The 25,529-nt window shown below is 44.3% G+C and overlaps 1 protein-coding gene across 1 annotated transcript; it reads right to left on the minus strand.

Annotated features, from left to right (window-relative positions):
• Window positions 1-10: 10 nt before the first annotated feature.
• NRM (nurim) lies at window positions 11-23,808 on the minus strand. Its single transcript, XM_082263565.1, has 4 exons — window positions 23,630-23,808; window positions 5,019-5,218; window positions 3,837-4,013; window positions 11-503 (listed from the first exon to the last, which is right to left on the minus strand). The coding sequence occupies exons 1-4, from the start codon at window positions 23,805-23,807 to the stop codon at window positions 204-206; spliced, it is 855 nt and encodes a 284-aa protein (XP_082119691.1). The 5' UTR covers window position 23,808; the 3' UTR covers window positions 11-203.
• Between the last annotated feature and the right edge of the window lie 1,721 nt (window positions 23,809-25,529).

The following is a 25,529-nucleotide window of genomic DNA, read 5'->3' on the forward strand; positions in this document are numbered from 1 at the left end:
TTCTGGGGGTCAAGGTGCAAAGTTTCTTCCTTATTTAAAAATACTTAAAAATCTTCTATCCATCATCGCATTCCACAGTCAATGTCCATCCAAGGCACTTGTTTTCTGTAGACCATCACTTATTTACAGCTCAAAACACTTCATCCAAGTTAATCTCTTTTTCCTATACATTCTTTTCAAAACCCAAATTACAAAGTCATCTCTCAGTCATTTTTCCACATTTCCCGGTCAGTATTAGCTTCCTCACGGGTAAAAAGTGAAAACTTCTTCTCAAGCTGAGACCGGAGGTAGCTGTAATCTTGAACATCCAGTCGATGAACACAGGAGACGTACAGAGTGAGGGCAGAGGCCAGGAGAAGGCGATCCGGAGGAAGGGAGGGTACCACCCATAGGATTACAAGCAATTCCAAAAAGACAGGGTGCCTGAGGTGGGCATAGAGGCGAGCAGCACGAGGTGACTTATGAGACAAGGGGTCACCCATTCCAAAGCAGTGGTAATACACCTGTGAGAAAGTCAATTGAACAGAATGGAGTTTAAAATACTTCAGCTTATTGTCGGCATTCTAAGTTGCTGGGAACTAGTAGAATACCAGAAGTCAAACTTTAAATGCCAAAATCTAAAGTGGGATAAGCATTCAATACTTTAAACATGAAAGTTAAAAACCGGCATAACTAGTGCAGCAGATATGCATTATAGATTATGCAGGACTAGCTATTCTTGAAAAACACTACTACTGCTCAATTTGGTCAATTAAAGCCAAACAGTAGCAACACTGCACATATATTGGCTCTGTGTAACCTATACAGACACCTCTGGCTGACAAATCGTGGGGAAATCACTGCTGCTGTGTAATTTTTTTTTTTATCAAAAGTCAGTTGCTACAGTATGTGTAGCTGCATTTTTTTTTTTTTTACAAATATTGTAGCGACTGACTTTTAATATAAGGACGCTTAAAGTGGTTGAAGAGGCAGAAGTTTTTTATCTTAATGCATTAAGATCAAAAAAAGTTCTCTGTGCAGCAGCTCCCCCTCAGCCCCCTTATACTTACCTGAGGTCAGACTAGAGCAAACATTATTGCAGCAGTGTCTTGGATGTCCCAGACTCCCCTCCTCATTGGCTGAGACAGCAGCGCCATTGGCTTCCGCTGCTGTCAAAGTCAGCCAGCCAATGAGGAGAGAAAAGGGGAAGGGCTGGGCCACAGCCCTCACACAGCAAGCGCGCGCACACACACACGGTTTTACAATCACTTTACCTGTCCAGGGATAAGGAATGTCGGCACCTTGAGCTGCTTCATCAATTGGCTTCAGGTGCTGGCATTGTAAGTAAGTGAAACTGCTAAGTAAGTTTCCATACTGCTGTGTGTCTCCCAAAAGGCAGCGGGGGGGTGTTTGAGGAGAGGCAGGAAATGTTGTATATTGCTGATCTTACTTGGAAGTGGGTACCTGTCAAAACCAGGTTCCTGCTCCCCCTTCCCCCCAAAAATGTGGCAGTGGAGGAGGGGGGGGGTGCAAACAAAGGGAGGGTGGAGCTCAGTTTTAAAGATCCTTCAGTGTGCAACAAGCCCCTCCAGCCACCCTAATACTTACCTGAGCCCCATCTCTAGCCAAGAGTTCTCGGCTGGTCCGGGACTCTTCCTCCTGATTGGCTGAGACACAGCAGAGGCACAGCAGAGGCACCATTGGTTCCCACTGCTGTCAAAGTTCGTAAGCCAATCAGGAGAGAGGAAGTGCGGGGCTGAACAGCAGCTCTGTGTCTGAATGGACACATGGAGCTTCAATTCGGCTCGGGTGCCCCCATAAGCTGCTTGCTGTTGGGGAACGCGACAGGAGGGAGGGGCCAGGAGCAGCCAAGAGGGACCTGAGGGAGGGTCTGGGCTGCCCTGTGGAAAACCACTGCACAGGTGTGTTTTTTTTTTTTTTTTTAAACAACACACAAGACTTTACAATCACTTCAAATAGCGATGTATATTGCAATGTATATGGCTTTATACTGTTTGCTGTGGTCCTGAAGTCCCAGGGGGAGTGGCAGAGCCTGAAGACTGCAAAGGAGTTTTTTTTTTTCTTGCAGCCTTCAGATTTGATTTTAAACAAGCTACTTTCTACCAAAGCAATTGTGAAATTGTTTAAACCTTTTGATTGAGACACATCCTTGGTAGTCAAAGGGTAAATCCTATAATTAGTCAGTAGTACCCCTTGAGGTACCCTAATGTGTTTACTTACTGAATTCATCATTACCAGCTGAAAACTTTAAAGTGTTAAAAAAAAAAAAAAAAGGGATCCTGTACCTTGCATGAATAGCACAGTGCTTGTGCTGTGCAAGTCTTCTCTTCCCATCTTGTAATAAACCTGGTTGATCCTGCCTGTTCCCATGTCCCCCTATCCGTGCTGACCACAATAATCATGGCTGCTGAGCCCCGATTACTGTGGTCAGATTATGTGCTTCCATCATCCACTGTGTCTCCTCCTCAGACAGTCTCTCTCCTCTCCCCCTCTTTGTCATCAGAGCGCTTTCCTCCCCGCCCCTCCCGCCGCTATTCAGCTGCAAAACGCAGCATATATCAATGTATCCCATGCAGGTATCAAGAATATAATAGTGGATGTGTTTGTTTAAAATGTAAAGGCTAAACACCTTTTGTCACACCGCAGCAGTGCGGTCACATGATTCTCCTATGCTGCCCAGCCTCGATCTATGAAGAGAGAGGGGGGGAGTTGAGATTCCCCTGTGCTGGCCGGCTGACGTCACATGGGAATCTCGGCTACTCCAGCTTCTCTCCATAAAATAGAGGCTGGCCAGCACATCACGTGACCGCACAGCTGTGGTGTGACAAGTATATAGCATTTTCGTCTTAACTACTTCTGGACCACCCGCCACAGTTTTACTGTGGCAGACAGCCCCTCCTGCGTGAACTGCCATAGGTCTACATCGGTTGTATGCATGCAGCTAGGGGCGAGCAGGCGCCGCCGTCAGCAGGGTCTCCAAAGCACAGGGCAGGTGGCTCCGATTGTCGCCTGTCACCAGCGATTGCTCCCCGGTGAGAGAGAAGAACAGTCAGTTCTTCTCCCTGGAATGATAGAGTGCCTGTGATCCTGCTATGTAGGATCACAGGATCTCTGATCATTTCACAAGCCCCGCCCCTAGGTACACATTTAACCCCTTGATCACTTACTGTGTTAACCCCTTCCCTGCCAGTGTCCTTATTACAGTAACTGTGCATATTTTTAGCACTGATTACTGTAGTAATGTCACTGAAAAAAAACACCACAATAAAAAATTACATAAATCTTTTCCGTAATTAGTAGACGTGATAACTTTTGTGCAAGCCAATCAAACTACGCCTATTGTGATTTTTCTTTTATACCAAAAATGTAAAAAATTTTGATTTTTAATTTTTTTGGGGAATGTTATATAGCAGAAAGTGAAAATTATGTTGTTTTTTTTCCAGAATTGTGGCTTTTTGTTTATAGCACGAAAAAAAAAAAAAAACACAGGTAAACAAATACCACCAAGAATAAGTGCCATTTGTGGGGAAAAAAGGACATCAATTTTATTTGGGTACAGAGTCACACGACAGCGCAATTGTCCGTTAAAGTAACCCAGTGCCGAATCGCAAAAAAATGGCCTGGTCATTAAGGGGGCAAATCCTTCCGGTCCAGAAGTGGTTAAACACATACACTATTGTTAATGGCTGGATACCTACATGTAAAGTCACATGGTGACTTTACAAACACTTTAATCTGTTGTCCTAAATTTACTTTAGCAATAGAAGTAGCTCTGGTTTCTGGAAACACACAGGGACTAGGAAACAAAAGTGTTACGTTTTACACAACTCACTTACCTGTTTAATTCCCATGAGCTCTGCATAGTCAAAAATAAGTAGAACACTGAAAATAAGCAGCCACGATATGGTGTGTAGCAGTGCGCAGATTACAGGGAATAATGCACTCCATGGAGCAGTAGGGACGTTCCACAGGAAGGGCCCACGTGGGAAACACTGCCAGTATCTCATCATGATCTATAGGAGGAAAAACACTTTGAGCTAGATATAAAGAAAAGCAGCCACTAACACACATCAATACACCACCTATCAGATAATAAGCCTGCTGCCCTTTCCCTTCAAACAGCTTTTTGTACCGAGAAAAAAAAAAAAAATTACATACACACACACACACACACACACACACACACACACACACTTGCTGTTTTACTTGCATAAAATTCCTCCTTAGCTTTACCCTTTTAAGTCATGTTAACCGTGCTGTGCTGGCAGATCTCATTATCAGTTGTAAACTATATGTCCACCTAACAAAGGTTTAAATGATCTTGAGGCTTGGGTGGTACATTGTATGCTACAAAAGGTGGAATTACAATTTAAGGTATAATGATTGTGTGCTATAAAAAGGTAATTTAAGCAATAGTAGCCAATACAAAATGCAATCACATGGCTACAAATGACAACCACTGTGAAAAATACCATATGTATAATAATCATTGAATTGAAAATGAAGCCTTTAATCGCTTCAAAAAGAAGTATGGGATTAGAAAAAAGATCATAATTACCCAAATGGCAGTAGCACCGATCGCAGCTGGAGCTGTTCACTGCCGCCTCTAGGACTGAGCAATCAAACACTGCTGATCACTCAGCTCTCAGTCTTCAGCCTGCAGAGAGCTGGTTACTGACTCACAGGCTCTCTGCTCTACCCCTGCAGCGCTCACTAGAGTGCTGGGCTGTGGAGGGGTGGGAGCAGCTGCTCAGGCTCTCAGCTGTTCACCAAGAGGCTAAACCACAGGCTTCTGGGCAGATCCTGACCATATGAACAGGATCTTTTCAGAGCCTGGACCGGGTCTGTGATGCCACCCAAAAGCGGGCGTATATACAGGAGTATAGAAAAAGTGAAGCAAAGAAAAAAAAATCTGTGGCTTTATCTGTGGCTAAGAAATGGTGTTTTTTTTTGGTTTCTTATTTGAGCAGAAAATGTAAAACAGAAGGTGTATCCATGATGCTTAAGACTGACAATACCTGGAGGGAAACAGCAGTGCACAGTATATAAATGGAGCGCTGAAGAACACCGAACACCCAAATCACCCCCTCCTTTAATGGAGGCCAGGCCATGAGGCTGTGCTGGAGAACAAATACAAGAAGCAAGGCCAAATTTATCCCAAGAGCGCGTAGGAACTCAGAGTCTCCAATAGCATCTCGCCACAGCAGGGGGGACTCACCTGTGAAAGGAAAGATGACAAGTTAGCAGATGTCAGTCCATTTACATCAAGTGTGGACCATTCTATACAAAATTGAGCTAATTAGGTTTAAAGTCAGAAAGTTTTTTTTTTTGTTTGTTAAAAACAAAATATGTCATACTTACCTGCTCTGTGAAGTGGTTTTGCACAGAGCAGCCCCGATCCTCCTCTTTTCAGGTCTCTCTTCAGCTTGCCTGGCCCCTCCCTCCTGTTGAGTGCCCCCACAGCAAGCAGCTTGTTATGGGGGCACCTGAGCCGAACCGCAGCTCCCCGTGTCCATTCATACACAGACCCTTCCTCTCTCCTCATTGACTTACTGACTACAGCAGTGGGAGCCAATGGCGCAGTAATGCCATCTCAGCCAATGGGGCGGGAGAGTTCCAGGCAGCTGAGACACTCCTACAACATCACTGGATTGAGATGGGGCTCAGGTAATTGGGGGGGGGGGGCTGCTGCACACAGAAGGCTTTTTATCTTAAAGAGGAGTTCCGCTGGGAGAAAAAAAAAATAAAGTCAGCAGCTACAAATACTGTAGCTGCTGAATCTAGACACTTACCTGCCTTTCAGCTTCATAGCCGGTTCCCTACTGCGCATGCACAAGGCGGGCTGCATACTCTCATAGGCTTGGCGGTGGGGGAATGAGAATTGAACTTCCGGTGGGCGGCACCATTTCTCATAAGTGGGGAAGGGTACCTGGTACCCCCCCTCTAAAAGGGCACCGGGGGGGGGGGGGGGAGGAAGCAAATGAGCAGAAGTTCCACTACTGGGTGGAACTTTGCTTTAATGAGAATGCGTTAGGATACGGATACAAAAAAAAAAAAAAAAAAAACTACCGTTAGTTGATCAGTAACGGTTTTTCAACGAACCTTCCAGGATGGCAAACTTATGAGAGATGTCTTGCTCCTCCCTAATGGAAACACAATCAATTCACAGCTTGTTCAAAGGCCTTACCCTTCCCCTTGTTCCAAAGGTTGTAACAAAGAAGAAGTTTCCAGAACAGATTCATAAGGGATGTACAATCACTTAGGTACTTACCACCTATATTATACATTTTTACCACACACCCTTTTTTAACAGGATGGGAAGTAGGCCTTCGGTCCTGGAAGGTTCGTAGAAAAACCGTTACCGGTCAACGTACAGTAGGTTTTCTCCTCTCACCTTCCAGGATGGCAGACTTATGAGAGGATATTAAAATCAACCCCCCAGGCCTATCTTAGGGTGGGACCACTGCCTGTAGACCCTTTTGGCCACAGGCTAGAGCTTGTTGAGACAGCACCTCCACTCAGTAGTGCTTGAGAAACCAGTCATGGCTGGACCAGGTGGCTGCATTGCAGATCTGTTCCAAAGACGCGCCAGCTTTTTTGGCCCAGGATGTTGCCAGGGACCTTGTTGAGTGTGCTTTCAGCTTTGCTGGAACTGGAACACCTACAACCTCCTAAGACATATTAATGACTTGTCTAATCCACCTAGAGACTGGAGGTCTTTAAGCCTGCAGACTTTTCTTGGTCCAGAGTAGAGGATCAGAAGAGAACTAGATCTCCTAAACTCCCTGGTCCTCTAAATAAGTGAGGAGGCGGCTCCTCACATCTAAACAGTGAAATTTCATTTCCTTTTCCATTCTTAGGGTTATCACCTAAGGATGGTAAAATTCTTTCTTGCTTCCTGTGAAAGGAAGATGCTACCTTGGGTAGATATACGGGATCTGGCCTGAGGATAATCCTATCTGGGAAGATTAACAAATGGTTCTTTCAAAGAAAGATCTTGTAAATCCCCTATTCTCCTGGCTGTAGTGACAGTTAACAGGAAGGTTAGTTTTGAGGACCAAAACCTAAAGGGGACCTCTTCTATGGGTTCAAAAGGGCTGGACTAGTATATACCCAGAGTACAGCAGACCTAGGACTTCAGTCACAACTGAATGTTGGCATGTCAGTTGTGAAAAAAAGTTCTATATTATTCACACTCCTCCTTATACCTTGCCCGCAAAGAAAAAAAAAAAAAAAAATATGCGGAAAGGGAGTTTTGTTAAAAGAATGTTTTTAACCATATCTTTAGCGATCAGGTATCCTACCTGATGCCTGGAACCATAAACTACTCCCTATAGATCTGTCCGCAACTAAGCGGACATGAGGAAGGTAAAAGTTTTTTAATCATATCCTAGCAATCAGGTGTCCAACCTGATGTCTGGAACCACAATCCACTGCCTCTAGATCCGGCCGCAAATAAAATTAAGCGGGAGGGAGATAAGCAACTTCAATACCATTGGGTGCCTTTTTGGTACTGATGAGGAATACATCCCAAATTGTAAACCTATTGGGTTGGATATACAGGTCAGATAAGTTCTGATCTCTCTCATTTGCAGCACTCTCAGAATGTAAGGACAACATGGATATGGACTCAAGCACAGAGGGTGAGAAAAGATCGACTCCTATGTCTAATGTATGCAAGACTGCAGCCAAGGACAAAAAAGATAAAGTGAAGTCTCAAAGGAAGCAGCTGTTGCTGGGTGATTCAATCATAAGAAGTGTGGAGCTTAAAGAAAATGGTTTTGTGAGATGTCTCCCTGGTGCTACTGCTAGACGAGATAGAAGACGTATTATTAATATTGTTAAGCAAGCAAAGCAGGAAGGGGACGTGGATGTTCTTGTCCATCTAGGGACAAATGACCTGGCTTGCAATGAAGTGTCAGAGGTGAAAAAATCTTTTATCACACTTGGAAATGACGTACAGGATTTTGCATCCACCATTTCATTTTCTGAAGTTCTGCCTGTGCATAATGTTCAGAATGATAGGCAGAGGCGCATAAAGGAGTTCAACATATGGCTTAGTAAATGGTGTCAAGAGCAAGGATTTGGCTTTGTTTCTCATGATAGCTCTACTTGGAATAGAAAGGAACTGTACAAAAAAGATGGTTTGCATCTTTCTCTCAAAGGAACAAATGTACTTAGTGAACAACTCCAAGAATTTGCGAAAGAGTATTTAAACTAGGAAGGGGGGGGGCAAAAGAGTGGAATTACAAGAGTCCAATTGCCCCCCGAAACAATGCCAGAACAGGTCAGAAGCACAGAGGTTAAGAAATGATAAGCTCAGAGTCCTGTCTACAAATGCTCGCAGTTTAGGTAAAAAAATCAATGAACTTGGGTCAATTATGGCATCTGAGAATGTAGATTTAGTGGCTGTTACGGAGACATGGTTTAATGAAAGAAATGACTGGGACATAACCATACCAGGGTACTCTTTATACAGAAGAGACAGAGAAGGCAAGAAAGGAGGAGGAGTGGCCCTGTATGTGAAAGATAGCATTAAATCTAACCTAATACAAGTTGGTGAAGCCAACATAGAGTCAGTTTGGGTTACATTGCAGTTTGCTAATCATGCAGTAACTCGTGTAGGTGTGATATATAGACCACCTGGTCAAGTCAAAGAACTAGATGATCTACTAGTTGAAGAAATAGCTAAAATGACAATGAAAGGAGAAGTTATCATTATGGGAGATTTCAATCTTCCAGATATAAACTGGAAAACCAAAATAGCAAGTTCTACCAGGAGTACAGATATTCTAAATTCCCTACTGGGGTTGTCTCTGCAACAAGTGGTTGAGGAGCCAACACGGAGGGAGGCCATTTTGGATCTGGTATTCACAAATGGGGATTCGGTATATGATGTCACTGTAGGCGAAACCTTGGGATCCAGTGATCACCAGTCAGTGTGGTTTAATATAAGAACTGTGAAAGAGTCACACCACACAAAAACAAAAGTTTTAGATTTTAGAAAAACAGACTTTTCAAAAATGAAATTAGTCATAAATGAGTCCTTATCAGACTGGTACGGATTACATGGAGTCCAGGAGAAATGGGACTACTTAAAAGGTGCATTATTGAAGGCAACAGAAAATTGCATTAGACTTGTCAGTAAAAGCAAAAAAAGGAAGAGACCACTGTGGTACTCAGCAGAAGTGGCCCAAATCATTAAAAATAAAAAGCTAGCATTTTGTAATTATAAAAAAACCCAGAGCAATGAAGATAAGGAAATCTACAAGATTAGGCAGAAAGAGGCCAAGCAAGTTATAAGAACTTCTAAAGCGCAGGCAGAAGAAAAACTAGCTCAGTCTATGAAAAAGGGGGATAAGACATTCTTCAGATATATAAATGAAAAAAGGAAATTAAAACAAGGAATAACTAAATTAAAAACAAAGGACGGAAGGTATGTAGAAGAGAATAAAGGGCTAGCCGACTGCCTTAATGAATACTTCTGTTCAGTTTTTACAGAAGAAAAAGGAGAAGGGCCTCCACTTGAAAGGATGACTAATGAATCGTTTGATGCATGTGTCTTTACAGAGGAAGACGTTCTAAGATTGCTGTCTAAAGTGAAGACAAATAAGTCACAGGGTCCTGATGAGATACACCCAAAATTATTAAAAGAGCTTAGTGGTGAGCTGGCAAAACCATTAACAGATTTATTTAACCAATCATTAGTAACAGGAGTCGTCCCGGAAGATTGGAAATTGGCAAATGTCGTGCCCATTCACAAGAAAGGTAGTAGGGAGGAATCGAGCAACTATAGACCAGTGAGTCTGACATCAATAGTAGGCAAATTAATGGAAACCCTATTAAAGGATAGGATTGTGGAACATCTTAAATCCCATGGATTGCAAGATGAAAAACAACATGGGTTTACTTCAGGGAGATCATGTCAAACAAATCTTATAGATTTTTTTGACTGGGTGACTAAAATAATAGACGGTGGAGGTGCAGTAGACATTGCATATCTAGATTTTAGTAAGGCTTTTGACACTGTCCCACATAGAAGACTTATCAATAAACTGCAGTCATTGAGCATGGACTCCCATATTGTTGAGTGGATTAGGCAGTGGCTGAGTGACAGACAACAGAGGGTTGTGGTCAATGGAGAACATTCAGAACAAGGTCATGTTACCAGTGGGGTACCTCAGGGATCTGTACTGGGACCAATTTTGTTTAATATCTTCATAAGTGATATTGCAAAAGGCCTCGATGGTAAGGTTTGTCTTTTTGCTGATGACACAAAGATATGTAACAGGGTTTATGTTCCTGGAGGGAAACGCCAAATGGAAAAGGATTTAGGAAAACTAGAAGAATGGTCAGAACTCTGGCAACTGAAATTTAATGTGGATAAGTGCAAGATAATGCACCTGGGACGTAAAAACCCAAGGGCAGAATATAGAATATTTGACACAGTCCTGACCTCAGTATCCGAGGAAAGGGATTTAGGAGTAATTATTTCAGAAGACTTAAAGGTGGGAAGACAATGTAATAGAGCAGCACGAAATGCCAGCAGAATGCTTGGATGTATAGGGAGAGGTATAAGCAGTAGAAAGAGAGAAGTGCTTATGCCACTGTACAGAACACTGGTGAGACCTCACTTGGAGTATTGTGCGCAGTACTGGAGGCCATATCTCCAGAAGGATATAGATACTCTAGAGAGAGTTCAGAGAAGAGCTACTAAACTAGTACATGGATTGCAGGAAAAAACTTACCAGGAAAGGTTAAAGGACCTTAACATGTATAGCTTGGAAGAAAGAAGAGACAGAGGGGATATGATAGAAACTTTTAAATACATAAAAGGGAATCAACTCGGTAAAGGAGGAGAGCATATTTAAAAGAAGAAAAACTACCACAAGAGGACACAGTTTTAAATTAGAGGGGCAAAGGTTTAAAAGTAATATGAGGAAGTAGTGGATGCATGGAATAACCTTCCTGCAGAAGTGGTAGCTGCAAATACAGTGAAGGAGTTTAAGCATGCATGGGATAGGCATAAGGCTATCCTTCATATAAGATAGGGCCAGGGACTATTCATAGGATTCAGATATATTGGGCAGACTAGATGGGCCAAATGGTTCTTATCTGCCGACACATTCTATGTTTCTATGTTTCTATGATCCGCATCTTTAGGCTACAATACCCCTATGAACAAAGTTCTTAAAGGGAAGGAGGAGGATATTTTATAACCTTCTAGGGTTCTACAACCTTACCAGGTTTTTTAGCAGAGGAAAGCCTCTGGTATGTCTTAATGAAAGGGACTGGGTCTTCTGACACCCGACGTTTCTGCAGCCGAACTTCTGGCCCTTCCATTTCCCTGAGGATATAAGGTCTGCAACACAAGTGATATACATACATACATACATACAAGTAATATCACACGTATAGAAGACCACCGATCGTGTGTTACAGACGCACAGCCCCAGAAAAATAGATGCAGACGTAGGCCATGTGTATTTCTGAAGTGCTGCAAGATAGACCAACCCTGAAAAGATACAACATAACTTCCTAGTTGTTAGTTGTGTGTTTTTAAAAGTGCAAAGCTCGAGCTAAATAGAAAGAGCAAAGGCATCTACACTGTAGCGTATACAGATGCGCAGCCAATTGTAAAGACAGAAAAAACACAAGGACATTCATGTTGTGTAATTCTGAAGTGTGGTAAGATCAGCAATAAAACCAATATAAAAGACAAAAAGGACACGGGCTCCCGTGCTGTTCATTGCTGATGCCTGACCGGGTACCTTCATATAACAAACATAACAGAAAAGATACAAACTTCCAAGTTTTCTTAATTTCTGATAAGCAACAAGGTATGGTTATATGCCAGAAAGACACTAAACATCCATGTTGTGTATTGCTGATTGTCAACAGGGTACCGTCACAACAGAAGACACTAACTTTGTCAATGTTGTGCGTTTCCCATTGGTCACTAGGTATCGCCACAAGATGCAAATGCACTGCTAACATCAATGTTGCATCTATCTGATTAGCAACAGGGTACAGCTTGAAAAGCCAACATGTAGACAGGATAGAAATGTTACTGGCCATCTTGATGGTGTGCGTTTTTGAATGGTAATATAGTATACGCATGTAATTTAGGCATGCAACAGAAATGTTACTAACAAAATTTAAAATTTTGTGCAATTTGATAAGTGACTGGGTAGCCCTACAGAGAAGTCACTTAGCTATCTTTAATGCTGTGCATATGCAACCTTGAAAAGTAACAATGTAGTCTTGACAGGAATGTTACTAGAAAGGTCACCAGCAATCCTGCGCATTTCTGAATAGAAACCTGGTACAACCATGTAACAGGGATGTTACTAGCAACACTTTAAAGTTGTGCACTTTGATTAGCATCAGTGTAGATATAACAGACATGACTTTGGGAACCTTTGTGCATTTTTTACTTAGCAGTCAGGGTACAGCCAAGCACTCACAGAAATGTTACTAACAATGTAGTAAATTTCTAATGTACAGAACAATAGGGTGTAATAGGCAGGCACCCCCAACTTTCGATATGGAGCATTTTAGTAAGAAACAGAACCATATAGCCAAAATAAACAGAAAAAACAGACAACTAGTGTTGCGTATTTCTGATTAGCCGTAATGCACCACAGACATAAATAAACTTCCATATTGTGTATCTATGAGACACAGTCAGCCTAGGCCTAAAGTCAGAGTCATGTTGATTTCAACTAAAAAATAGCCAAGGCAAGCTTTTTATAATCATAGTTTGTACTCTAGATACTAAACCTTCCTCCACCAGAGGAGAATCTGGGTAGTTCCATATATTGGAAGTCTAAGGTGAGTGTATACACCACATTAGTAGCAGCTGTTACCCTACCTTTGTATGGGTAGGTGTAGTTATCCCACCCCCAGGTGGGAATCCAGGTCTCCCAGCCTCTAAGGTCTTAAAGCGGAGTTCCGGCCTCGGAGATGAAAATTTAGATAAAAATATCCCCGGGACAGTCAGGGCTAGTACATTTCATAATGGATAGCCTCTGAACTGTCCCAGGTCGCACTTACCTTTTAGAAGAAATACTTACCTTGGAAATTTCTTCTCCAGCGTTGCCATCTCGGTGTGGGCAGCTGAAGCCAGCGCGTCCTCTTCATCCCAGAATGCGCCTGCACCGGCCCCGCTCGTCACTTCCGGGGCTGGCGTGTCATCCCTGCACAGCTTTTGGGCATGCCCAGAAGCGGTTTAGCAGGGAATGACGTGCCTGCAACTCCCATTGAAGTCTATGTGCACAAGTCTGATAGAGGTCGCCTTGAAGTAGTACAGAAACCTTTTCTAAAGTCGGAGCGACTTCAGTAGTGCATATTAAGACGGCTCTAATTCATTTACATTGAATTTGTGATGACAAGAGACTTGGGGCGACTTGAGGGCACACAAGTCGTGTCCCAAGTCGGAGTAGTGTGAACCGGCTCCAAGAAAGGTTACAAAAACAAAACCCATCAACACCAGCATAAACACAGCCTTGAAAACCCAAAGAGAAAAAAACAAAATAACCGTGTACCTCTAGTCACCACATACAATCCAGCACTAGAAGGGATAAGAAAGATAATCAAAGATTTAAAATCCATCATAACAGAAGATGAAACTCTGAAAGGAATATTCCAACAACCTCCAATACTGGCTTTCAGACAACCACCCAACCTCAGACAAACTAATCAGCAGGAAACTTCATTCTGATTATCAAGTCACAAATAACGGGAGCAAACCCGGCCATAGAAAACGCTGCAAACTGTGCAACCAGATCAATCTGTCTAAAAGTGTCACACACACAAATGGGACCTTTAATATAACCAGATCATACAACTGCAAAAGATGTAGCAAAGGATCTTATGTAGGCGAAACAGGACAGAAGTTGAATTTGCACAGACATACCATCAAGGAACATAAAGAAGATAGTTTCTGCACAACTGTGGGACATCATTGTTCACAACCGGACCACACTATAGACGACCTCAATGTTTTAGTTCTTAAAGGGAATTTCAGAACTATCTAGGAAAGGAAAACTTTTGAATTAAGAATGATACTTTTTTGACACAAAAAATAACGGCTTAAATTTAGATATGGGTTTCCTTACTCATTATCCCACAGTTTTACGACCCCCTCTGTGACTATCCCCCCCCCCCCCCGTCTTCAGATCTCCCTCTGTCTTATCTCACTAACTATGCTTACCATTGCCAGTTAAATTTGTTTATGTTTGTTTGGTTTTCTCTTTTTTTTTTCCTTTGGCTTAGAGATTGTGTTTTTTTTAACATTTTGTGAATCAGTACTGCTTGGACCTTGAAGAAGGGGACATACCACGAAAGCTTGTCCTGAAAAATTGTATGTTAGTGCAAATAAAAAAAGTATCACAGACAGTACTCAATTAACTTGTTCAGTGACATGGGTAGAGTCGGTTCACACTATGGCGACACGACTTCGGGGGCGACTAGTGAAGTCGCCGTGCACCGCAAATTCGGCACGACTTGCACAGACTTCACATAATGGAAGTCAATGCAAGTCGCTCCGACTTCGGTCAAAAGTAGTGCGGGAACCTTTTTCTAAGTCAGAGCGACTTGAGTCGCTCCTATTAGAACGGTTCCCATAGAACAGAATGGAGCACGACTTGTCAGGCGAAAGTCGAGGTAGTGTGAACCGGCAGGTAGCCTGTAAGAGACTCTGTGTCCAACAGGTGTCACTCCTTCACTAGAATTACCCTTATTGATGTGCAATAAGAATTCTAGTGAGAGACTGGCAACTTAAAGCGGTAGTATCCCGCTTTTTGACACTTTTACCTACAGGTAAGCCTATAATAAGGCTTACCTGTAGGTACAAATAATATCTCCTAAACCGGCATGGTTTAGGAGATATTTACAGTGCATGTAGCCGCTCGCGCGAGCGGCGCATGCGCTCTGAAGGTCCGGGGGGACCTTCAATTATCTTGCCGGGAGCTTGCCGGAAAAATCACTCCCGCGCGAACGCGCGGGAGTGACGTCATCGCGGCTCCGGCCAATCATCGCGCCGGAGCCGTCTCTTCCGGCCAATCACCGCGCCGGAGCCGCCGAACCCGGAAGAGACGGCGAGGGATCATGGCAGCGCCCGCAGCGATGTCCGGGGGTCCGTGTCAGGGCTTCGTTCTAAGGTAAGTTACACATAATGGGCTAGTATGCGATGCATACTAGCCCATTATGCCTTTGTCTTGCAGGTTTTTTTTTTTTTTTTGTTTCTAGGGTTTACAACCGCTTTAATGTTGAAGTAACCACATACTCTCTGATTTAAATGGAAGCTGTGGACATGGGTCTGGCTGAAGATTCTGGGTTACTTGTTCCCAGGCCTAAGGCACCTTTCACACAGGCGGACCCCGTTCAGATCCGCCTGTCCGTTTTTTTGGCGGATCTGAACGGTCCCCCCCCATGCATCTCTATGGGGGATCGGATGTCAGCGGAGACATGTCCGCTGACATCCGATCCGTCAAATCTGGATTTCCCCCATAGAGATGCATGGGGAACTGACAGCTGTGTCTCTGCACACAGCGCGGAGACACAGCTGTCATCCTCCTGCTCAGCGGGGGATCGGTGGCTCGATTCCCCGCTGAGAAAAACGGAATCGGTCCGGACGGACGGATAGTGTGAAAGGGGCCTAAAGGTGCCGCATCTGGGTTACTTGTTCCCAGGGCTACAGGAAAAAAAATAGTAGTACCCTCATTAAGGGAGGGAGTACTATGACCAGCCGAAGGAACCACCTGGCTGCTATCAAGAATACTGCTGCTAAGCTCCCCAGGTAAAAGGACGTATACACTGCTGTTTTCCCCTTTTTACACTGCCCCGGGGCTTGCATTTACTATCCTCCTGACACATGGAAGGATGAATTCTCACAATAACCCTGAGGCCTCATTACCAACCAGTTTAATACCCCATCTGGGGATTCTGCAAGAGATGGGGAAATCACACCAGATCACTCTTCCTGCTCCATAGCAAGTTGGCTTCAGGCCCCGCTGAGGGAACACAAGGGAACTTACCAAGGATTAAGCTTAATACTGGTATCCGTCCCAAACAGCAAAGGAAACACAGCACTTACCTGGTTTCCGTCTGGGTTTACCTGTAGCCTTCTGAACCGACCTTCCCTCCTCCTTTCCACAAGGTGGGTTTGCGGTAGGCTTCATTGCTTTTTGCAGTTTTCCGGGCTATTGGGGCCTGGGAGACTGCTCTCCCGCTTCCATGCGGGTCCGGCGTCCCCTCCGTGATCGCTTACCTCTTCCGGACAGCGCTGCGCAAGCTCTGTCTGCTGATGTTTTCCCAGGGGTTCTGGTTCTCAAGCGAGGCTTGGGGTGCCGTTTTTCCGGCGGCCTTTTCGAATCTTCCTTTGAAACCGCTGGAAAATCGGAGGAGACTTCTGCTCGATAGCAGGACACAGGCCTAGAAAGGACAACCCTGGTGACCGACGGCCTGTGTCTTTGGGGGCGACCTGTGAGAAGCCTAGGAGGCGGGCAGGTAGAGTGCAGCCCTCACCGGCATTCCTGTACCTGGCTCACAGGGGTACCATCAAAACTCTCCGTTTTTTTCAGGTCAGTGAAAATAACAAATTTTCAATGTGGGGAAACACAATCTAACTGAGGAACAAGGGGAAGGGTGGGGCCTTTTAACAAGCTGTGAATTGATTGTGTTTCCGGTAGGGAGGAGCATGACATCTCTCATAGGTTTGCCGTCCTGGAAGGTGAGAGGAGAAACCTGACTTTACAACCAATTTAAAGAGACTTGCGCCATAATAAATATGGAAATAAAAAAAATTCCCAGGAAAGACTCGTCTCTCATCGCTGACTGCACTGTCAATCTTTGCTATGGCGAAAGAAAAAGAACCTGCCAGCTGAAGAGTCTTCAGCATCTGACAGTGAGAGCGTGTGGCGGGATAACAGGAAGACCACCCGAGTGTCAGACTCTGAAGATTCTTCACCTAGCGGTTTCTCATGGTAATAGAGTGGAAGGACAGGCTAGTGCGTACTGCTTTCTTGGCACCACTGTTTTTTTATCCTAGCTAGTTGTAATAAAGCTCAACTCTGAGATAAGCAATATGGTCTACACAGAAGAAGCATGTGTATTCTAAAGCCCCGTACACACGTACCGATCGTCGGCCGAACGATCGGCCGTCTTTTGTCCAGGGCTGTCGGTGTCTGTTGAAAAGTGCAAAAGACTGCACAAGAATTTTGTCCGCCGACTGCAGAAGTGATGTCATGTAATGGTTAACTTTCCCTGTGTTTTTTCTTTTCTGAGCATGCCCAGTATTGCAAAACTGCTGTCTGTCGGCCGAATTCTGTACTGACTGGCGAACAATCGGCCGTTCTGGTGTCGGCATACAAAAATTTTCATGCTTGCAAGACAGATTCTTTTCGGCCGAAAGTGCGCTGTCGGCTGTCGGAAGCATCATACTAACAAGCCGAAAATCGGCCGATCGTTCGGCGGCCGAACATTTTCGGCCGACAACCGGAAAGTGTGTACGGGCCTTTACTTGAATCTTGGCGTGCTTCTTCTAGATCTGTAGAGTATTCTTAGCTTCTGTAGGAGCTTCCTGTAATCAAGACTAATCACTGCTGCTCTCAGGCCTTGTACACGGTGACTGGTCTTGTATCCACCCCCTCCTGTAGTTTTCTGAAGGCAGCCTGTAGCGAGTGGGGCCTGCTGGGTCCCTCACACAGTCTTGCTTTCTAGAGGTGAAACCCAGCCATGGTGTCGCCGCTACTTTTACCAGGCGATATCTGGGTGCAAAAAAAGCATTGTGTGCACACAAAGTGGATTTATACCTTTGGTGACTACTGAGGAATATAATTGCATGAAGGTTGTCCCCGGAGTTCAGCTTTAGGCACTGTAGAGAAACCTTTCATATTGATAAAACACAGATAATGCCTGCCTCCCTCGATTCAACAGTACTTGTTGAGTGCGTGTCTGAGCTCAGTGCTACCACACAGGTAGGGATCATACCCCAGTTTATGCAAATATCTTTCAAAACTCTGTATTTACAGGGCCACTAAGAGGACAATCCGTCCCTTTGTAGAGATTTCCACTCACTTCCTGTTGGATCTCCAAGACAAGAAAACAAAGAAAGGAACTCTACCCAACAGAACAGAGGCAGTATAAAACAAACTGTAACATTTTTAAATCCACGAACTGTACTAATATATAAATCAATGATCATACATAGTATATATAAAATCTGGCATGTCTAATTCACATGTGCAGCACAGACTGCCACACTGAAAAGTAATCCACGCTCAAATCACTTTAGGTGTTTGACAGGCACCTCTGTTGCCTCCCCATCACCTAATTTAACCCCATAATTGCCATACTTCCACACTGCAATTGTATACATTGCACACACTTGTAGTGCAACTCTTTAGTACTGCAATAGTCACAACCAGAGGAGGCACCACCTACCAAAAGTAACATACTGTTTAAGTTTAGCTGCGACTGTATGTAGGTGCTCAGGCGGATGGTAAAACCATGGCTTGCCTGCCTTGTTTTACACCCCCCATGCATGTGTGAATTAATCCCAAGGACTCTTATACACTTGCAGTCCAGAAGGTAAGGGGGGTAAAAAACCGCAGTTTTATAGCCCTCCCTCCTTAACCACTTGCCGACCGCCCCACCCAGATTTACTGCGGCAGGGCGGCTCGGCTGCGCATAATCACGTAGATCTACGCAATTATGTGCATGTGGTTTCGAATGCGCACTCGCCACTGAAGCCGCGTTCCCCTGCTGTGATTAGACACAGTGGGAGGAGCGGGCTCGATCGCCGCCGGCCTCCTGCAATCTTCAGCGATACTGACAGGAGAGCTGTCTGGAATGTAAACCATGCAAGACGGCTCTCCTGTCAGAGATGAAGGGAAAGATTGTGTGATTCAGCTAAGCTGAATCACAGATCTCTCTCTGCCTCTGTTAAATCCACCCCCCCCCACCCCCCACAGTTAATAAGCGAACACATTTAACCCCTTGATCACCCCCCAGTGTTAACCCTTTCCCTGCCAGTGTCATTTATACAGTAACCACTTCTGGACCGGAAGGATTTTCCCCCTTAATGACCAGGCCATTTTTTGCGATTTTGCACTGCATTACTTTAACGGAAAATTGCGCAGTCGTGTGATGCTGTACCCAAATACAATTGATGTCCTTTTTTCCCCACAAATAGCTTTTTTCTTGTGGTGGTATTTGATCACCTCTGCGGTTTTTAGATTTTGTGCTATAAACAAAAAGAGAGCAACAATTTTGAAAAAAAAAACACCATATTTTTTTACTTTCTGCTATAAAACATTCCCAATAAAAAAAAATGTAAAAAATTAATTTTTTTTAGCAGTTTAGGCCAATTTGTATTCTGCTACATATTTTTGGTAAAAAAAAAAAAAAAATCCAAAAAGCGTATTGTAATTGGTTTGCGCAAAAGTTATAGCGTTTACAAACTACGGGATAGATTTTTGGACTTATTATTTGTAATGGCGCAATCTGCGATCTCTCCCTGCCTGTCTGAGAGAAGATCCGCCTGCTTTGTTTACATAAGCAGGCGGGTCTTCTCTCGTTTTTTTCCGACGATCGCTGCCGCTCCTCCCGTGGCTTGCCTCCTGCTGTGTCTAAACACAAGAGGAGCACAGCTCCGGCGGCGCGCGAAACCACATGCACTCCAGTCACGTAGTACTACATGACTGGACGAAGCTGAGCCGCCCTGCCGCAGTAAAAAGCCGGCGGACGGTCAGCAAGTGGTTAATGTCACTGGTCCCAAAAAAGTGTCACTTAAGGCCCGTACACACGTAGCGATTGTCGGCCGTAAATGTTCGACCAAACGTCCAATCGGCCGATTGTCGGCTTGTTAGTATGATGCTTCCGACAACCGACTCCGACTTTTCGGCCGAACAAAATCTGGTGTGCATGAAAGAAAATTTTTGTAGGCCGACAACAGAACGGCGGATTGTTCGTCAGTCAGTACAGATTTCGGCCGACAAACAGCAGATGAGCAAGACTGGGCATGCTCAGAGAAGAAAAAACACACGGAAAGTTAACCATCACATGACATCACTTCTGAAGTAGATTTTTGTTGGCCGACAAAATTCGTGGGCAGTCTTTAGCAGTTTTCAACCTACACGACAGCACCGGACAAAAGACGGCCGATCGTTCAGCCGATGACCGCTACGTGTGTACGGGGCTTTTGTGTCAGATTTGTCTGCTGCAGTCCCGATAAAAAAAAAAAAAAAATTGCTGATCACCGCCATTACTAATTAAAAAAAAAGTAAGTCAATTAATCTATCCCATAGTTTGTAAACGCTATAACAAAACTTTTGCGCAAACCAATTATACGCTTTTTGGGATTTTTTTTTTTTTAACAAAAATATGTAGCAGAATACAAATTGGCCTAAACTGGTAAAAAAAAAAAAAATTTGATTTTGAAAAATGTTTTTTTATTGGGAATGTTATATAGCAAAAAAGTAGAAAATATAGTTTTTTTTCAAAAATTACGCTTTTTTTTCTTTTTATATATTTATGGCGCAAAAACTAAAAACCGCAGAGGTGATCAAATACCACCAAAAGAAAGCTCTATTTGTGGGGGGAAAAAAGGACCAGTGTTAATTAACACTGATACTGGTAACACTGATACTGGTTGCACTAATGCAGCACAAAGGGGTTAATTAACTGCCACTGGTCGGTCACTAATAGATGAGTGACCAGCAGTGGCAATACATTAACCCCTCATGCTTCATAATACAAATACCATTGGTAAGCTGAATCAGCTCTCCCCCCCCCCCCCCCCGCCTCAGCATCCCCCTCGGCAGTACACCCTCCCCCCCTCTGGCCCAGCGTCCCTCCTCGGGTGTCCATTCAAAATAAGAGCCTCTGGCCAGCGGCCCGCCTCCCGGTGATGTCACTACTACGATCTGTGTATGAATGAATTGACATGCCGGGCAGGAGGGCGGGGCGAGCGGCCGCTAATAGATATAACTATGTGATCCTTCCCTGTCAGCGGGACTATGTGTGGATGAGAACTGACCTGACACCGGCAGGGGGGCGGGGGGAGCGGCCGCTAATAACTATAACTATGTGATCCTTCACTTCCCTGTCAGAGGAGATACATGCCTGACAGGGAAGTGAAGGATCACATAGTTACAGTTATTAGCGGCCGCTCCCCCCTGCCCAGTGTCAGGTCAGTTCTCATCCACACACAGTCCCGCTGACCGGGAAGGATCACATAGTTATATCTATTAGCGGCCGCTCGCCCCGCCCTCCCACCTGGTATGTCCCTTCATTCATGCACAGATCGTAGTATTAGGGACGTCATTGAGAGGCGGGTGGCCGGCCAGAGGTGGGACTTTTAAAACCTGCCCTGCGCCTTCCTCACGGCGGCCATATTAATTTCGGCAATGTTAACCCATTATCAGCCGAAATGGGATAGGCTCATTTTCAGCCGATAATTTCGGTGGCCGAAATTTCGGTGCATCCCTAGAAAATACAGCCGTTCACAGATTACGGATGTGATCACCACGTATGAACGAGGCCTAACACCCATTCATGTGAATGGGGCCACGCCAAAAGCGATTGCATTGCGCACGCACACAGGACTGCAGGCTTTTAAAGGATTAAACCAGCACAGGGGAGGCCTCCCTGCTGCCCACAGATGACTTTGCAGAGGGGAATAGAGGGAGTTTAACGTATATTACCCTTAACCGCTTGCCGACTGCTTGCCGCATATATACTGCGGCAGCGTGGCTCTCCCAGGCAAACCAACTTAGGGATACGTCGGTCGCTTAGTGGCAGCTAGGGGGCAACTGTCCTTCTCCCTGCAATGATCATAGAGCCCATGTGATCCTTCTATATAGGATCACATGTCTCTATGGTAATTTCAGAAGCCACGCCCCCCACAGTTAGAATCACTCCCCTAGGCTCACATTTAACCCCTTGATCACCCACAGGGTTAACCCCTTCCCTGCCAGTGTCATTACAATAACAGTGCATATTTTTAGCACTGATTACTGTAGTAATGTCACCGGTGCCCCCAAAAGTGTCAAAAATGTCAGTTAGGGGGTCCGATCTGTCGCAGTTCCGCAAAAAAAAAATGATAATAAAAATGACATAAGTCTTTCCCTTAGTTAGTAAACGCAATAACTTTTGAGCAAACCAATCAAAACACGCTTATTGCGATTTTTTTTCTACCAAAAATATGTAGCAGAAAACAAATCGGCCTAAAATGTTAAAAATGTTGATTTTAAATTTTTTTTTGAAAATGTCATATAGGAGAATGTGAAAAATGTGGTTTTCTTTTTTCAAAATTGTCGCTCTTGGTTAGAGCGCATTTAAAAAAAAAAAAAAAAAAAAAAAAAAAAAAAAAAAAAAAAAAAAAAATCGCACAGGTGATCGAATACCACCAAAAGAAAGCTCTATTTGTGGGGGAAAAAAGGACGTCAATTTAATGAGTGTATAGTGTCGCACGACCGCGCAATTGTCCATTAAATGAACGCAGTGCCGAATCGCAAAATAGGACCTGGTCATTAAGGGGGCAAATCCTTCCGGTCTTAACCGCTTGCCGACTGCCCACAGTAATATTACTGTGGCAGTGCGGCTCCCCTGCGTCCAGTCACGTAGTACTACGTGACTGGAGTGCATGTGATTCTGGCGGCGCCCACGCGCAAACTGTGTTTAGACATAGCAGGAGTCAGGCCGCGGAAGAAGCGGCTCCGATTGCCGCTGCCCTCCCACGATCATCGGGGGAAGCGGTGAGAAGACCCGCCTGCTTATATAAACAAAGCAGGCGGATCTTCTCAGTGACAGGCAGGAAGAGATCAGCAGATTCATTTAACCCCTTGATCACCCCCAGTATTAACCCCTTCCCTGCCAGTATCATTATTACAGTAACAGTGCATATTTTTAGCACTGATTACTGTAGTAATGTCACCGGTCCCCCCAAAAGTGTCAAAAATGTCAGTTAGGGGTTCAATCTGTCCAACGCAATGTCGCAGTCCCGCAAAAAAAAAAAAAAAAACCACACAAAAATTACATCTTTCACGTAGTTAGTAAACGCGATAACTTTTGCGCAAACCAATCAAAATACGTCTATTGCGATTTTTTTTGACCAAAATCATGAAGCAGAAAACAAATTGGCCTAAAATGTTAAAAAATTTAGATTTTTACACTTTTGTTTTGAGATATATCTATATATATATATATATATATATATATATATATATATATAGCAGAATGTGAAAAATATTGTTTTTTTTTTTTCCAAAATTGTCGCTCTTTTTGTGTTTATAGCGCAAAAAATAAAAATCGCACAGGTGATCAAATACCACCAAAAGAAAGCTCTGTTTGTGGGGAAAAAGGACGTAAATGTAGTTTAGGTACAGCGTTGCACAATTGTACGTTAATGTAAAGCAATGCAAAATAGGGCTTGGTCAGAAAGGGGGGGGGGGGTAAAACCTCCCGGGGCTAAAGTGGTTAAAGGAGAGCATACAACTCCATTGTATAAGGTGTGTGAGCTCCTCAGGAGTAGAACTACGAATAGAACTACACACTGATCCTGGAAGGCACAGGACCCCCCTCCAGCTAAAGTCACCAGAACCTTCCCGCCATGTTCACTCACCCTCCGACCCCTCACTGATATTCCTCAGCAGAGCTCCGAATGACAGGAACCGCACGAACTCCACCCCGGTACCGAACCCAGCCACAAAGCACAGCAAGGAGACCAAGCCCAGAGCCGCGCACACCGGCATGGAAGGTCCCGGAGACACCGGACCGCTTATTTCACTGCCCGCCGACATGTTCGCAGGGCACTCAGTTCTGTAAACTCCACTGTCCCGCCCCGCCCATTTCCATACCCAATACCAAGCTTTCGGCCTCGCCTTCTGGTCACACCCACTATTTTTACATCAGAGCATCTTACAACCATTTACAAGGGTTGACTTGAAGTATGCATGGTTTCTACACATGCCCGGCTAGCTCAGTCGGTAGAGCATGAGACTCTTAATCTCAGGGTCGTGGGTTCGAGCCCCACGTTGGGCGTAAAGTTTTTTTTTCCCTTCTTCTTTCCCATACAATGGAGATAAAAAGTCTTATGGAAAATATCCAACTTGATGTTCCATCTCAACTCCCAAAACAGACAAGGTTACACTATAATCTACTGGAATCATCCTTGCCTGTTTCTACAGGGAATCCTCTCATTACAAAATGTCCTTTTTGACAGATTTTGACATTGTCATACAGCGTGTCACAATGCGTTATGGTAACAGCAGTTAAGGCCCCATTCACCCCTCATGTGTGGGGAGATTTTCCACACATTTTGATGTGTCGCCCATAAGGAGGTCTTTTCACCTGAAAGGTCTGCACTATGTGCGTTTGTTGCGAAAAAGAAGCTCCTTCACCTTTTTGGGCAACAAGCTTCACAGGAATTTTTTTTCACACACCTTTTGCTGCAATTGCCATTTGTTTCTGTCGCATGACCATCGCTGCAAAATCGCACCACATTTGGGGTGCCATTAGGCAGGGCCAGATTAATGTAGGGGCTATTGGAGCTGCAGCTCTAGGCCCCCACCTTAACCACTTTACCACTGGAGCATTTTGCTGTCTTACGTCTGGGCCACTTTTTGCGATTCGGCGCTGTGCGACTTTAACTGACAATTGCGCGGTCATGCGATGTTGTACCCAAACGAAATTGACATCCTTTTTTTCCCACACACAGAGCTTTCTTTTGGTGGTGTTTGATCACCTGTGCGATTTTTACTTTTTGCGCTATAAACAAAAAAAGAGCGTTTATTTTGAAAAAATAACAATATTTTTAACATTTTTTTATATGAAATTCCCCCCAAAAAAAGATGTAAAAACCAATTTTTTTAAAAATTTTTGGCCAATTTGTTTTCTGCTACCCATGTTTGGTAAAAAATTCACAATAAGCGTATTTTGATTGGTTTGCGCAAAGTTATTGCGTTTACTAACTAAGGGAAAGATTTATGTAATTTTTGGTGTTTTTTTTTAACGAGTAATGGCGGCGATCTGCGATTTTTTTTGCGGGACTGCGACATTGCGGCGGACAGATTGTACCCTTGACTGACATTTTTGACACTTTTGGGGGTACCAGTGACATTACTACAGTAATCAGTACTATACATATGCACTGTTACTGTAAAAATGACACTGGCAGGGAAGGGGTTAATTTTATTGGAGAGGGAGGGGTTAATGTATGCCTGGTGCTTACTAACGTGTGGGGGGGGAGGTGACTGAGTGAGTCATGGACAGATCGGATGTTCAACTATGCTGAACACTCCGATCTGTCACTCCCTGTCACTTAGGAGATCCGCCCGCTCTGTTTACACAAGCGGGCGGATCTCCAAACTGGATTCCCCGACGATCGGGGCAGAGCAGCGGCGATCGCCACCGCTCCTCCCCTGGCCCGACTCCCGCTGTGAATGAAAACAGCGGGAGCGCGCCTCCGGCGGCGCGTGAGCGCCGCCTACAGGGGGAGGAGTCTAGCGACGTAGACCTACGAT

Source organism: Pelophylax lessonae, assembly GCF_965119305.1.
Source record: "Pelophylax lessonae genome assembly, chromosome: 7".
NCBI classification, from domain to species: Eukaryota; Metazoa; Chordata; class Amphibia; order Anura; family Ranidae; genus Pelophylax; species Pelophylax lessonae.

Bases quoted from the DNA above. Each gene is read 5' to 3' on its own strand.
- NRM (XM_082263565.1), bottom strand. From the start codon at position 23,807: ATGTCGGCGGGCAGTGAAATAAGCGGTCCGGTGTCTCCGGGACCTTCC. The intron at 5,219-23,629 runs GTGAGTGAACAT...TTCCTTTCACAG, and splicing joins TATCAGTGAGGGGTCGGAGG to GTGAGTCCCCCCTGCTGTGG. The intron at 504-3,836 runs GTAAGTGAGTTG...ACTTTCTCACAG, and splicing joins AGCTCATGGGAATTAAACAG to GTGTATTACCACTGCTTTGG.